General features: G+C 38.2%; 1 protein-coding gene across 1 annotated transcript in view; it reads right to left on the minus strand.

The window, feature by feature from the left end:
* Positions 1-508: 508 nt before the first annotated feature.
* PNPLA4 (patatin like phospholipase domain containing 4) overlaps positions 509-15,078 on the minus strand; it is a 55,044-nt gene continuing 40,474 nt past the window's right edge. The window contains exon 7 of the mRNA XM_034951356.3: positions 509-890. Coding sequence (XP_034807247.1) covers positions 789-890 — 102 coding nt within the window. The 3' untranslated portion in view covers positions 509-788. The remainder of the gene's footprint in view (positions 891-15,078) is intronic.

A 15,078-nucleotide genomic window follows, 5' to 3' on the forward strand; every position in this document is an offset into this window, starting at 1 on the left:
TGTATCATGACATGTCTTGTTTGGTTGTATCCATTTATGTATTTCACTTGGCACATTGGTACGTGTTAATATTCATATTTTTAGAATCCACACAGCAACGCAGTAATGGGTGTGGTCAAGTAAAAAGAATAATTCTTTCAGAGTGGAATCACCATTTGTACAATGCAGCTGTATTGGAACTTCTTTGAAACCCACAGCACACAGCTGAGATAGTCCAATTTTAAAAAAGAAACTTACTATACCAATTTTGCAAGCTCAAGATTTTAGAATAATTTGAAAAGCTTTGAGTTCTACTCATTGCTTATTGTCATTGCTGGCTTAAATTTATTTCCCATCTAGATAGAAATAAAAGGTAAAAAGCTTAATTATTTTGCATCGTATTTCATTATTTTCTTTTGTTAGCGGTAATGAAATGAAACACATGTCTGAAGTTCACAGAAAGACTCCTTGGTAATGACTTTCTTTAGGCATCATTGAGTTTTTTCATTTAATCAATAATTTTATTATTTTACGCAGTGCTTTGCAAAGCATTCCCTTCTGTGGGTTTACATATACATGGATACACAACCAGTCTGTGGTTTTAAAACATTAATTCCTGTCAAAACTATTTATGTAATTTTTAAATATTATAAATCCCCATGTTTACTTCTTATTGGCATGCTGTTTTTATTATATTATGGAATATTATTATTTAGACCTGAAGTTTTGACAAATGACGCAAACAAATCTATTGATTCATTCCGTTACATTATAGGAAAAGTCCCTGTTGGTAGCAACACCGCTGAGCTTCAAAACAGTGGCCTTGTCAGGTAATACAAGCCGTGGCATTTTCTTCGCCTCTTTTGACACATGGTGTAGGATAGTATGCAAACTGGTACAATTCTACAGGGCTGGAGGACAAAAGCAAAAATCAAGATTAAGCAGGGACATTTCCCCCATGTGTATTGCTAATACCCACCTAAAGGTAATACAAGACATTAACGGATTATGTGAAATCTCCACTTGTAAATTTTTTAAAAAATTTAAGGGAAAATGTGCTTTTAGTTTCTCTGACTTTTGTCAGAAATTTTTCACCTAAGTAAAGTTGCTCTTTTACTTCTTGAAATGTTTCTTGTATTTATGCTGAGTGAGTTTGACTAGTTTGCCAGCAGCTCCATCTACCTCCTGAAGCAACATTTGAAGATGTTTCTTGCTTTTATAATATATGCTTATATACAAAGGTATGCTTTCTCTCTGTGATAATCCCTCATCCCTCATACCACTTGATACCACTTGTAAATGCATACATATATATATATATTTTTATTTTTTTGAGACAGAGTCTCGCTCTGTGTCCCAGGCTGGAGTGCAGTGGCTCAATCTCCCCTCACTGCAAGCTCCGCCTTTCGGGTTCACGCCATTCTCCTGCCTCAGCCTCCCGAGCAGCTGGGACTACAGGCGCCCACCACCACACCCAGCTAATTTTTTGACGGGGTTTCACCGTGTTAGCCAGGATGGTCTCCATCTCCTGACCTCGTGATCTGCTCGCCTCGGCCTCCCAAAGTGCTGGGATTACAGGCGTGAGCCACTGCGCCCGGCCTACATATATTTTTTCAAACAAACAAAAGCTTTAGAGTTCTGCAGGCTCACAGAAACCTCTGCTGTTATGAATCATGTTATATTTGAAAGAATTTTAAACCTATTTTTCAGTTCAGTTCTTCTCCTGTGGTTCTTATGCCAAGGTGACTTCAAGAGTAATATCTACATGGCTAATCAAGTTCTGAAATAGAGATTGATTGGTGTTTTGGTCCCCACATGTCCACATGGCATTTTCCTTGACAAATCTACAAAGGCACTGATAGGATTATGGGTCATGGATAAAGGAAACCAGGTCTGTTGTGGTTGGTGTGTCTGCTTGGGAGAAGAGCCTGAATCCAGTATTTTTGTAGGAAAGGAAACTGACATTTCCTATGCCGCCATCATTCCCTGTGTAGGCAATCCTCTTAGCAACTTCAAGTAAATTTTGTACTCATTTGGCTGATAAATACATTTGAGTTCAGGAGGTTAAGTGACTTGTAAGTGGCTGAGATTAGGATTTGGTTTGTCTGGGCTCTTGTGACTGCTCCCTCTCTTATTTTCTATGGGAGAATAAATATGATTAATTGGGTAACCCATATGACCGGCCTGTTTGTAGCAACTGGCAGACAAATCATTGAAACATATCTCTTCATATAGGAAAACTAGAGAGGATGGAGATAAAGACATAAAAATAGCATAGACATTTTAGAAATCTAGATGTAAAAGAGGAATAGACACACAAGGCGAGATGATGTTTGATTATGATACAGAACAGATTCCTAAAACACTTAAATGTAATTAAAGATATAAAAAGGATAGAACAGAACATAAAAAAAGTTATGAATATACAGCACTATAATTAGTTGCTTCTTTTTGAGACACAGCACTAGTTTCAGACTTGTCCATTAAAAAGGAAAAAAGAGAGAAGGCTGCTTCTGAAGACAAAGACAATTTAAATGCAGAGCTTGGCAGGTGGCTGCAATTGAGGAAGGAAAAACAGTTAGGATAGCCTTCGAGAAGATCCTCCAAGTGATCAAATATTGTCTAGAGTGCTAGGGAACTTTCACAATTTTATTGGCAATTTAATATAATTCAATCGCAGTCCACATCATCAAGACTTAGTATATTCAGTTCTATTTTGCAGAGGGTAATGAATCTGAAATTTATGTTTGGCAGTACACTCCAGAAAGTAACATTTCCCTTGATGCATCTGCTCTGATAATTTGCTCATTTAACTATACATATGACACTGCAACTGACCTGGAAAGCCAGTTATACAAGATTCCAACACAGCAGAGACCCTGCAAGCTTCTAAGACTTTCTCCCACTTTCAAATGTCACAAAGACAGATCCTTAAGAGTGTTTCTGAAAAAAATAGCACCTTGGAATTGGTCCATCTTCAATTAAATGATGGTGGTGATCATCCCTATGAAGTTTTGAAAGTCACATCTCTTCTTCAAGAAGGCATTTTGTGAAAGGAAACCAGGATCATTGTATATGGTAAAAGAAAAAAAAATCTTAAAGATAGACTCCCTTTCTTTTGAGAAAAAAGAAACATGCAATTTTAAATCTTACAAACACTACTGATTTGAACTTAATGTTGACTGTATTAAATTACAAATTTTAAAATGTGGCTTCTTTTTTTTAATTAATTAATTTATGTTATTTATTTTGAGAGGGAGTCTCGCTCTGTCACCCGGGCTGGAGTGCAATGGCACGATCTCGGCTCTCTGCAATCTCCTCCTCCCGGGTTCAAGTGATTCTCCTGCCTCAGCCTCCCAAGTAGCTGGGACTAAAGGCGCACGCTGCCACACCTGGCTAATTTTTTGTATGCTAGTAGACACGGGGTTTCACCGTGTTGTCCAGGCTGGTCTCAAACTCCTGAGCTCAGGCAATCTGTCCGCCTCAGCCTCCCAAAGTGCTGGGATTACAGGCATGAGCCACCGCGCCCAGCCAAAATGTGGCTTCTTTTAGCCCCTTTAAATTAAACTTATAAATATTGTTTTTATTTATAAATCTAGAAAATCTATAAAATAAGAACGATTCTTTTCAAGGGATCATTTGAATAATATTTGTTAAATTCAAATTGAATAGTGTAAATAACAAAGCAGTGATACTATCTATATTATATGTGTGAGAGGGGCTTAATACCTACATGATGGGCTGATAGGTGCAGCAAACCACCATGGCACATGATTACCTGTGTAACAAACCTGCACATCATGTATATGAACCCCAGAACTTAAAATAAAAATAAAAATTAAAAAAAGAGAGAAAGATCATTTACGTAAGTCAAGTGTGAAAGCAGAGTTTCTCCCACTCAGCACTACTGACATTTGTCTCTGGATAATTCTTTGTGGTGGGGGCTAACCTGTGCATTGGAGGATGTTGAGAAGGATCCCTGGTCTCTACTACCCACTGGAAGCCAGTGGTAGTCCGCTTCCAGGTATAACAACCAAAAATGACTCCAGACATTGTCAAATATCCCCCAGGGAGTGACACTGCCCCATTTGAGAACCACTATGTTAGCATTTTTTCTTATAATTCTGCCATTAAGATTTTTTCCCTTTTCTCATATTTTATATCCTCTGAAATCTTCCTACCCTCACCACTCAGAAAATGTAAACTCCATGAGAACCTTGTTCATCTTGTTTAACACACGCAGACCCTAGCAACTTCAATACTTCTTGAATAAGTGAATACAAATATAATCAAAATAAATCTGCTCACTCTCTATTTGACTGGATAAAGGATGCGATTAGATTAATAATATATGTAAATCTTTGTGAGTTCTTCTTCAGCTGTGTATTAAATGGAATTTTATTTACTTTGGATAAGTGAACTTTACAAATAATATCAATTGTTCACACTTGCCCTATCTCCCCTCTGCTTATTGGGTTACAAATTCAACTAATAGCCATTGTAGGCAAGGTTGTGGAGAAATAAGTAAGAAACATATTATTATATACTGTGACTGCTTTGTGGTTTATAAACTGGGAAAAACTACAGAATGTCAAGATCCCTTGTCAATTGAAAAGGAAAAACACAATTCACATAAACTGGTTGTTTGTCTTTGATTACTTTTCAATGGGATGTTCCAATAACGGAAATGATGTGTTCGTACTTGTGGGGAAAAATTAATGGTGGACAAGCTCATAGACTTCAAAAGAGTGCAAATTAATTTAGGCAGTTTCAGGGCAGGCTATAATGGAAAACAAGAATGAAGCAAAATGAGGTATCTGCTTTTATTAAGGGAGGTGCTAGAGCGTGTGAGGATGTGAGTTCTAAGCTTGATCTGAAGCTAGACATGGGCCAGACTCAGCACAGAAGCAAAAATCTCAGCAACACCTGAAATCTAATGTGTTATTCAAGAAAGTGTGGATCCAGGGACTGGCAGAGATAAAAACACCAGGCAACTAGTGACAAAGGTCAGGGAAAGCAGGAGTCCGGTACAGAGAAACTCTATCACTGGAGAACAGACATAGGGGTAGCAGGAATTCAGCCTGCTTGGATGCCAGAGCTTAAACCAGCATCCAGATATGGGAGCTAAGAGTCCAGCAGACTTAGAGAACTAGAAGGGGCTGGTGGTAATGTGCTCCTAGTCTTTTTGGTCCCAGTATGAGGGACTTATTTCCTTGGAAGACTCCCTCAACTGGGCTTCTAGTAGAGCCATCACATGAGAAATGTTTTGGGCTACAGTTGCTAGCAGGCATGCTCCAGCACCTCAGGCTGGACCATACCCTGTCCATCTCATTGTGGGGTTAGAGGAGGCATGTGCCATCTGTTGCTATTGACTAACAGGAAACTTGGTCCTGTTGTACAGGAAGCAAGGTAGGGAGAGAAGGAGGTAAGCAGAGAGGGAGAGAAGAAAGGAGGGTGGGTGGGAGAATATGATGGGTAGTTATATAAAGATATTACATCATTCATGGATTTTATACAATATGCTTAAGTTAAAAGTATACTTTACAAAGCTGTAAATCCAGAGTGTGTGCAGAGTCCTTTCCTGTAATTGTTCTGTGGATGTCATCATGTTTTGAGATCTTCCCACAATTTTTCAGACAGACTTCCCTAGAACAAAGCATGCCCCCTCCGCCTGTTGCAATCAATACTCTAGTTCCTGGAACAGACAAAATGTGAGAAGCTGTAGCTCTTACAGAATGCTGTTTAATAAGAATGATTTCCAGTCTAAAAGTGTGAAATTTTGGGAACTTTTCTATGCATGTAAGCTATTGCCAGTCTTCTTTGATGACAAACTGATATGGTTTAGCTGTGTCCCCACACAAAACTTATCTTGAATTGTAGCTCCCACAACCGCATGTCATGGGAGGGACCTGGTGGGAGGTAATAGAATCATGGGGGCGAGACTTTCCTGTGCTTTTCTCATAATAGTGAATGAGTCTCATGAGATCTGATGGTTTTATAAAGGGCAGTTCCCCTTCACATGCTGTCTTGACTGCCACCATGTAAGATGTGCCTTTGCTCCTCTTTTGCCTTCCACCAAGATTGTGAGGCTTCCCCAGCCATGTGGAACTATGAGTCCATTAAATCTCTTTTTCTTTAATTACCCAGTCTCGGGTATGTTTTTATTAGCAGTGTGAGAATGGACTAATATACAAACATACTCAGGTGTCCTTTGTGGAGAACAATTCTTCCCAAAATCTCCCGTCAAGACAGAACCTTTGTGCCACTCCATTTCATGCTAAACAGTCCAGTTGAGAGCTCTGCCTTGCTGTATCTATTTAAGAATTCTTGCCATTTCATTTGCCCCCCTTTTAAAGTCACTTTCTTCTCCCAGTGCTCTCCTGAAGCTGCTTTGTCTGAGGCATCTTATGAATTTATGCTGGTTACATCATTCTCACATCTTTGGTATCTCCAAGGAATTGACCATTCTGTTCCCTCCCCTTTGGCATCAAATGAGCCCACTCGATTTTCCTGCTACTTCCCTTATTATTTACCTGACACCATTGGTCTCTTTGTGTCCCATGAGCCCTGACTGTATTTCTGTGATTCCATTGCTGCAGGCTCCTCCTGATCAATCCCCTCATCTGGCAGTTGCTTGTCTCATTTCCTTCCCTGCTTGCCTCTTCATGATTTTGCCTGAGAAAGCTTCCCTGTTATATTCCTTGAACTTGAATCCCTGGGCTGGGGGGAGTTCTGCAAGAACCTGAGACAGACACCCTGTCTTCTTAGACCCCATCATTCCACCCATTATCACATCATTAGACTCTAGCTTTGCATTCACTATCACATCTTTAGGTCTATTTATTTCCTCCTGAACCACTCCCTTCTTCCATGACCACCACCACCACCACTCCACTGGAAACCTCTTGCACTCTCATAGCTCTATCACCTCCAGGACAACACATACCAAATTGCCATCCTCAATGCTAACCTTTCTCCAAAGCTCCCAATTGGATTATTTTCAATGAAATGTCTACAATTCCCACATTTAATATACATAAAAGCAAATCCGTCTTCTCTAGGCCACACTGTCTCAAGGACTTGTTGTTGTTAATCATTTTCTTCCTCTTATCTTCTGCAAATAGGGTCAAAGCAGCCCACTCCACAGTGCTGAGGTTGGAGCTGGGGGTAGAATGGAGACGTTTAATTCTGGTTTACATTCATGTGATGCCTATACTTAAAGTTATAGTGTCTCCCATAAGACCGCGATACTGGGGAGCTCTTGCACCCAGACATCTGTCCCCTTCACAGGGCAAGAGCTCCACCCAAATCCAAACCCATATTTGTGGTGTTAGCCAATCCTCTCTGAGCCAAAGCAGCTTGAAAGTCCCAATATTTACCTAATTCCTCTTGCTTTAGGCTTTTCTCCAAAACTACTGGTCTGGCAATTCTTCAGAGTCTTTGCAAACTCTTGAATCTTTTAAAGATACTTTAAAATGATATTTTATTCAGATTTTTAAAAATTACTTTCAGTCAGAAAGGAAATTGTTTTGAATGACCCAGCTAGCATTCCTGGAAATTCAACGATTTCTCTTTTCTCCACCATTACTTCAATTCAGAACCTTCTAATCTCATCAGAGAATGATAAAATCATCTCTAAATATGATTTCTTAAGTCATTCCTTGTTCCCACTCAGTGAATTCATATTCATCTTCCTGAAATACAGTTATGACACCTTCCTCCAATACAGTTCTAACACCTTCCTCCTTCCACACTCAGAAATGGTCAATGTTGTTCCATCGCCAAAGGAGTCATTACAAATTCCTTTGTCACAGGAATGCAAGTTTGTTTCCAGGACATGCCCTCATCTAATCTTCCACTTTTCACTACTGTGCATTTAAAAGATGCTTCAAATAAATGAATTCCACATTAGCAAACCTTCTGTTTCTAAATATGTTTGTGCATACACCCCCTTTCTTCGGCACAGAGTGATCTTCTCAGCTTCTTTACAAGGCATCTTATTGCACATGGTGCTTACCCGGCCTCCCATGCAAAGAAGCTCTCCTATTCCCTTGTCTCAAGACTCTTTTGCCTTCAACGATACTTGTATTACCACTTTGTATTCCAGGACTGTGTTTAATATAGCTCATCATTTTGAGTACTGATATATCACTATTAGGGTACCCTCATCTCACCCAATTACACCTGATGTAGTGCATATGACATGTAGGGTAATCCATCCTTACCCTGAAGGTTTATCTTTTTTAAATGTACACATGATTTTTTAGCAATGAAGAAAATTTCAATACAGTTGGTGTCACTCTTACCCAAGTCAACTGGAAAAAGAAGTAACCAAGTCAGGTGTTGAATCATAAGAGGGGTAGGTAAAGAATAAAAGAAAAGCCTGAACAGAAGTGGACTTTTAGAATAAAACTTGGAATAGGTATCACATGATAAGGTAAAGCAAATCCAGGTTTTAGAACTATCTTTCTATGCCTGGGAGAAGGGAAAGAGCTCAGACCCAAATAAGAGAGACTGAGAGTATATGTGTTCAGTGCTAAATTGGCAGTGCTAAGCCTAGAACACAGTTTAGGATTGCAGACTGAGTAGGTTAAATAAAGTTTCTGCTTGTTCATCCACTTTAAGCATCCACAGAACTCTTCTAGGACAATAGTAGGAATCAGCAGACCATAATTAACAACTGCAAGTCATAAAATCAGAAAGACAAGGAACATTTGGCTCAGGGGAAAACAGAAAAACAAACAAACAAAAACATGTTCCACAGAAGAGCATCATTCCCCATTGATAAGGTTTGGCTGTGTCCCCACCCAAATCTCATCTTGAATTGTAGCTCCCATAATCCCCACATGTTGTGGGAGGTACCTGGTGGGAGGTAAATGAATCATGGGCGTGGGTTTTTCCCATGCTGTTCTCATGATAGTGAATAAGTTTCACGAGATCCGATGGCTTTATAAAGGGTAGTTCCCCTGCACATGCTCTCGTGCCTGCCACCATGAAAGATGTGCCTTTGCTCCTCATTTGCCTTCCACCATGATGGTGAGGCCTCCCCAGCCATGTGGGACTGTAAGTCTATTAAATCTCTTTTTCTTTATAAATGTCCCAGTCTCAGATATTTCTTCATAGCAGTGTGAAAATAGACTAATACACCCATGAAAGACACTAACTTCTAACCATTGACTTAAAGCTGTAGGGAAAGAAAATTTGTAAATAGATCTAGTGAGCAAGAGAAGGCAATGATCATTGATTATAGAATTTTCTTAATTTCTAATTTAGTATCATTAACATGCTCTGAAGGAAGAAAGCTTATTTGTTGTATTTTAATGAAAAGAGTATAATTATCTAAGATTTTCTAAATTTGTGTGTGGCCTTGATCACTCTGTTTTCCCATCAGATCTTAAAAATTTGCACCCAAAACGTCCTCTACATGGTTATTAATTGCAGTTGGAATGCACTCTTGTGTTGGCCTTTCATTCACGTATAGCAAGTGAGTGAATGAATGAATGAATGAATGATTAGTGGAATATTATATGAATTTCTTGTTTGCCTTTCTGCCTCTTCAGATACTACCTTCACTTAGAATGATGCTTAAATTAGAAGTGAAACTGGGATTCTTATCTTCTCAGATACAGCATTGCTTTTCAATTTTGTTCATAATTTTCTCCATGAGTTGTTCATTTTAGAAAAACCCTAAACAAATATCAAATTATTAGGCTGATTATTTATAATGTTGACTAATATTTAAATCCATATTGATAAAGTTTATTTGTGTGTGTACATCTGGCATATGGACTTTGCCTTTATTCTGAGTTGTGTGTTTTAGTATTATGCAGAGAGTGTAGCAAATTTACTGTAAGATTAGCCCATTCTGTGAGAAACATCTGTGTACATGGAAGTTTAGCATTCTTATCCAATGTTTGTCTTCAGATTTTACAAAAGCTTTGGAAACTTTGACAACTTTTCTGTTCCTTGTCATATAAAACTTATTCCTTATCCTCTTCATCTTAGAACTACAGTTCAAATTGGAAACGATAATTCAAATATCACATTGTGCTTATAATTTTAGATTATATACATGATCTGTGAAGCAGTGCTGCACACTTCCCCCCAGTCTGATATCCTTTGGAGAAGCAAAGAAATTCCATACAGTAAAATTTACGAAGTCAAATTAATTTTACACAAACACACCAACTCTTTTTCTCAACACAAATAGTTTGAAGACTTGGAGTGCTACTTCAGCATATTTCTCTTCCTCTCTTAGTTACTTACGCTCAGATGTAAGAACTCATGTAAAGATTTGCGTCAACTCTCTACCTACAAACCGTAGGATGTGTTATGTGTTTGAGAATAAATTGGGCTTAAAAGGTCTTCTACCCTTGCAACTTCCCTTCTCCTCCATTTAGGCCCTAGAGTCCATCTTGGGGGAAATGGCACCAGCAAAGCAAGTTTTAACCCCAGTTACCAAGCTGGATGCATGAAAAACTACAGCCTTCCTTTCATCTTTCATGAATAGAAAAGAAAACTGAAAGGAGGTAAGCCTTCTGTGCAAGAATTTTGAAGCCTCTGTTTGAACGCAAAATGAGATTCCAAGAGAAAGAAAGAACCAAGTCCAGGTCCAGGGCCATCTCACGCATTGCCATCTACCTAGAGAACACCACTGAGAAAACGCCCGCCTTCTCTCTTGCGTAGACATGAATGAAGGAAGCAGAAAGATGTAGAGGGAGTATTTTCCCAATGCTCATAACTCCTTAACCATGGAGAAGAGTTTTTCTTCTCTTGACAGGAAATAAGAAGAGGAATAATAAGACATAATTCTGCCGCCACTATCAAAGAAACATGTGAAGAAGGACTCCAACTAATGGAAATAGCTTAAGACATGAGTTTCCGAATATGGATGAAATCGATCCTTAAAATGATAAAAACCAACCCAACTTAAGATTAATATGTTTTCTAAATTAAACACGGTATATTTCTGTTTCTGTATTTCTGCCAACCTGATCCTCAAAATTTGAAAATATTAACACTATCCACAGTTATTGAAGGTGTGGAGGAAAATGTTCTCAAAAAATGTTGAGAGAGTATATCTTGGTACAGCCTTATTTGAAGGGCAATTGCGTAGAATGTCTCAGAATTTTAATTGCGTATGCCTTTGAGCCAGTGATGCTACCTGTAGAGGGATATCCCGTGGAAATATTTGTAGTGTGCAAAGACAGATGCACAAAGATCAAAGAGAATCTAAGTGACCACATGTAGGAAATGATCATATGAGTTTTAGTGTACTCAGACATGGGCAATCTGTTAAAACCAATGGTTCCTGTGGTGTACTACCTAGTAGTAGGAAAAAACACAAGAGAAAGTTGCAGATGAGTACATACCTTATAGAAAGTATGAACCAAATCTATTTTTGTACTAGAAAGGAAAAAAGATACACTTTTGCGTATGTGTACCTACATACAAAGGAATACACACCAAACAAGAACAGTTAATACTCCTAACATGTGAATATGATGGACTGATTGGAAGGTGCTTTTTTTGTTGTTTTTTAAGCACATATACACTTTGATTTTCAATATGCATCACCATTTGGCATTAAGACATACACAGAATTTTTTAAATGTGCTGCCAGATGTGAAGTTTCTAAAAACACTCAGAATCCATGTAGTAGAAAATAGTTGGGTATTTGCCTGCCGCCCATTGAAAACCCAAATCTCAATGGGTGGCTTGACAGCCATATATAGACATACATATACCTGACTCCTGTCTTGCTTAGAAGAAGTAAACCCATCTAAAACCAATCTGCCCCATGTTGTCAGGCTCAAAAGCTTATTCATTCTAAAATAACCCTGAAAAGAAAATACTTCAGCTCAAATCACAGTTTGGAAATGCTTTGCATGTAGAAAACAATTGCAAAACTAAGTGACTTTTTCTCTATAAAATTTCAGGAATATAATATTTCTATGAATGTTACTGCAGATTATCTGGTGTCATGAATGATATAATAATAAGGCTGCTTATCTGACAAATCTGCCAAATGCAAACAGAGCTTTTAATAAGAGTATTCATCAAGAGTGGGGAGATATGTCAATTCTAAAAATGTCACCATAATCAAAAAACATTAGGAAGTACAAAAACTAAGTATAATATAAAAATTTAATACCTATGTAGAGTAATTCAAGTCTTTGCATTAACTCCTCTTTGTATCATTATGTATTCATTTGTTTTCAACATTTTGTTATACACCATAAATAAAAGTTTGTTTCTTTCACTTCTCCATGCCTGTTTTCCCATAAATCACCTTCTACTGATAGTCGTAGATTATTCAGGAAGAACAAGATAATGGAGTCTTGTTTTCGAGTGTTTTTCTTTATTCTAAACATTCCATCTGTCTAACTATATTTATGGTATGTAAAACACCTGCTTTTATTTCCAAGGGACAAATATAGTTCTAAAGTCACAGCTGGTGATAGTCTGAGAGGGTGTTCAGATACTATTTCTCAAGCAGGACAGATGGCTATCAAAAGAAACTTTGTAATTTTATTTTTTATCACCATCAAGAAATTTGGACAAACTCACAGAACTAGAACTGGGAATACTTCAACATGAACAGTACAGGACTACATGTGAGGAATAATCATAGGCATGTGACAGTGGAAGAGATCAAACACTAGGATTCCTAATCTCATAAGAATAATGGCAATAGAGTCAATACTTAGGACTAAATGGTGGATGAGCAATGATTTCCAAGAGCCATATGAACTAAACAGTTAGATGTAACTAGCTTTGGCCAGGTCTCCTTCAGAACAAGCAATGGCAGAGAACACTCCCTCCAGTCTGAAAATGAAGGTAGGCATGAAACAGGTAAGTTTAGATTGACTTGTACTAGGATGAGATGTCCAGACCAATAGATGTTTTGGGATCAAAGGTAGGGCTACCAAAAAAAAAAAAGATATTGACAAACTGTTGGAGACAGTGATATGGACAATTCCTTATGTAAAGGGCAAAGTTAACTCTAAAAGTAAGACTTCACCTGTTGTGTAATCAACTTGGGTAAAATCACCTTGGAAGGTGCAAAAAATTCGGATGACCCACACCATAAATTTGTTGGTAAACCAGATCTTTCAACCTTGGGCAATCTAAAATGCTTCTTCTTTGTCTCCAGGCTGCGTGAGTTTACTGAAACACTCCACACATGTACAATTAGTAAAACTGATAAAAATGTACAAGAAAGAGAGCTCTAAAAATGAATGAGAGAGAATAAGAATATAGATAATGAAGAGACATCATGAAGTTACAGGTATTAGCACTTTTGACCTCCTTAGCCTGAGTGAACCAATCTAATTATAACAATTGTAACATTACCTGTGCTTGTTTTGTCTGCTTCGTATGGCGCTTAAAGCATGAAGAAAATCAGATCTATCAGACTGTGATTTTAATGAAATGATTAAAATTATTTGATTAGGTGTGTACTCAATGTTTAAATGTCTATGGGAATCTAATTTGTTAAATTGATTCGCTTTTGCTTTATTGGCTACATAAATAAATATGGATATTTAAAAGAATGCTACATAAATAAAAATAAACCAGATCAAAAAGTAAAAATGGTGGTGATCTTAATGCGCATAAACTTTTGGGATATTAAGTAATTTCTCAACACTAAAAAGGGCAGATGCCTCAGTATTTCACATTGTTTATAGCTTGTACAAATTAAACTCTGGAAATACTGGTAAAGGAAGGATGAAACTAAAGATGCAATGACCTCCGGAATACGGTAAATACATTATATGAATCTGAAGGATATAATCACTAGTTGAAAATATTGTGGTTTTAACATATTTAAATCGAGTGATAGGAAGCAAAGAAGATCACTCCATGGAAGTATTTATAGCTATTAGTAGAATTCATTCTTAAGAGAGATTTTGACACTGAAAGGAAAACTTGCAATATAATTCAGCAATTAAAGGAATAAGTTGAAAGAATTAAAAATCAAATGACAAAATGTAAAATTGGCAAATATGTTATATATACTTTATCATACATCTAGATGTGGTATGGGGCCACTTGAGAAAAAAACAACATTTTGAGGGTTTAAGAGATGGTGAGGATGAGATCAGTGTTTGGTTACAGATATGTCAGGTTTGAAGATGTTTCTGAGACACCCAACTTGAGATATTTTGTGAGCAGTTGGATAAACCAGTCTGGGGCCATATGATGGTAAGTCTGGACCAGAGCTAGAAGTTGGGAGTCATCGACTGATGGATTGCACTTGATGCCTGCATTACTCAGCTTAGAAGAGTGAGTGGGAAAAGCAGAGGGTTCACAAGATCATCTGAAGAGCTCTGACCTTGAGAGGTTGTGCAGAAGCAAAGAAGGTGACATTAGACACCTAAAAGAGTGCCCAAGGACTTAGGAGGAAAATGGCAGGAGGGTGCAAGTGTTTGGAGACAGCATGCCAAATACTGCCAGGACATGAAGTAAGGTCAAGAATGAAAAATGTCCCCTGCATTTGTCAACTCACACCTCTCTGGTATCACAACAAGAGCAATCTTGATGGCATGTTGGGGGCATACCCTACACCACGATGGAAGAAATGTTCCTAGGAAATGAGTAAACGGAGGTGGCAGTGGTACGACTACTGAGAAGTTTGGCTCTGAAGGTGAGTAGAGAGATACGGTGGTGCCTTAAGAGGAAAGTGGGGCCCTGGGAGGCTTTTATTTTTCACATGGGGGATATTGAAGCCTGTTAGTGGCGGAGAGTATGAAGGAGAAAGGGAGAGGTTGATGATGCCGGAGAGGGTCTATACATGGTGGAAAGAGCTCCCCGTAAAGGTAAGATGTGTTGGGCTACAAAGTCAACACACATTTTGGGCTTTGAGAGAGGGAGAGACATTTTCTCCATTTTGTAAAAGGGAAAAAGGGGAAGTTGGATATATTGACCGTGAGAAGGTGATGGACTCCCCATTAGATGTGTTTCATTTCCTCCATTGTGTGGAAAATGAGGCAATATGCTGACTCTGAAAAGAATGGAGGTACCATGATAGATAAGGAGAAGAGAGGAAGAACAAAACCGTTATCCCAGTGGGGAAAGTGAAAGATGAATTTACTA

Source organism: Pan paniscus, chromosome X (assembly GCF_029289425.2).
Source record: "Pan paniscus chromosome X, NHGRI_mPanPan1-v2.0_pri, whole genome shotgun sequence".
Lineage (NCBI taxonomy): Eukaryota > Metazoa > Chordata > Mammalia > Primates > Hominidae > Pan > Pan paniscus.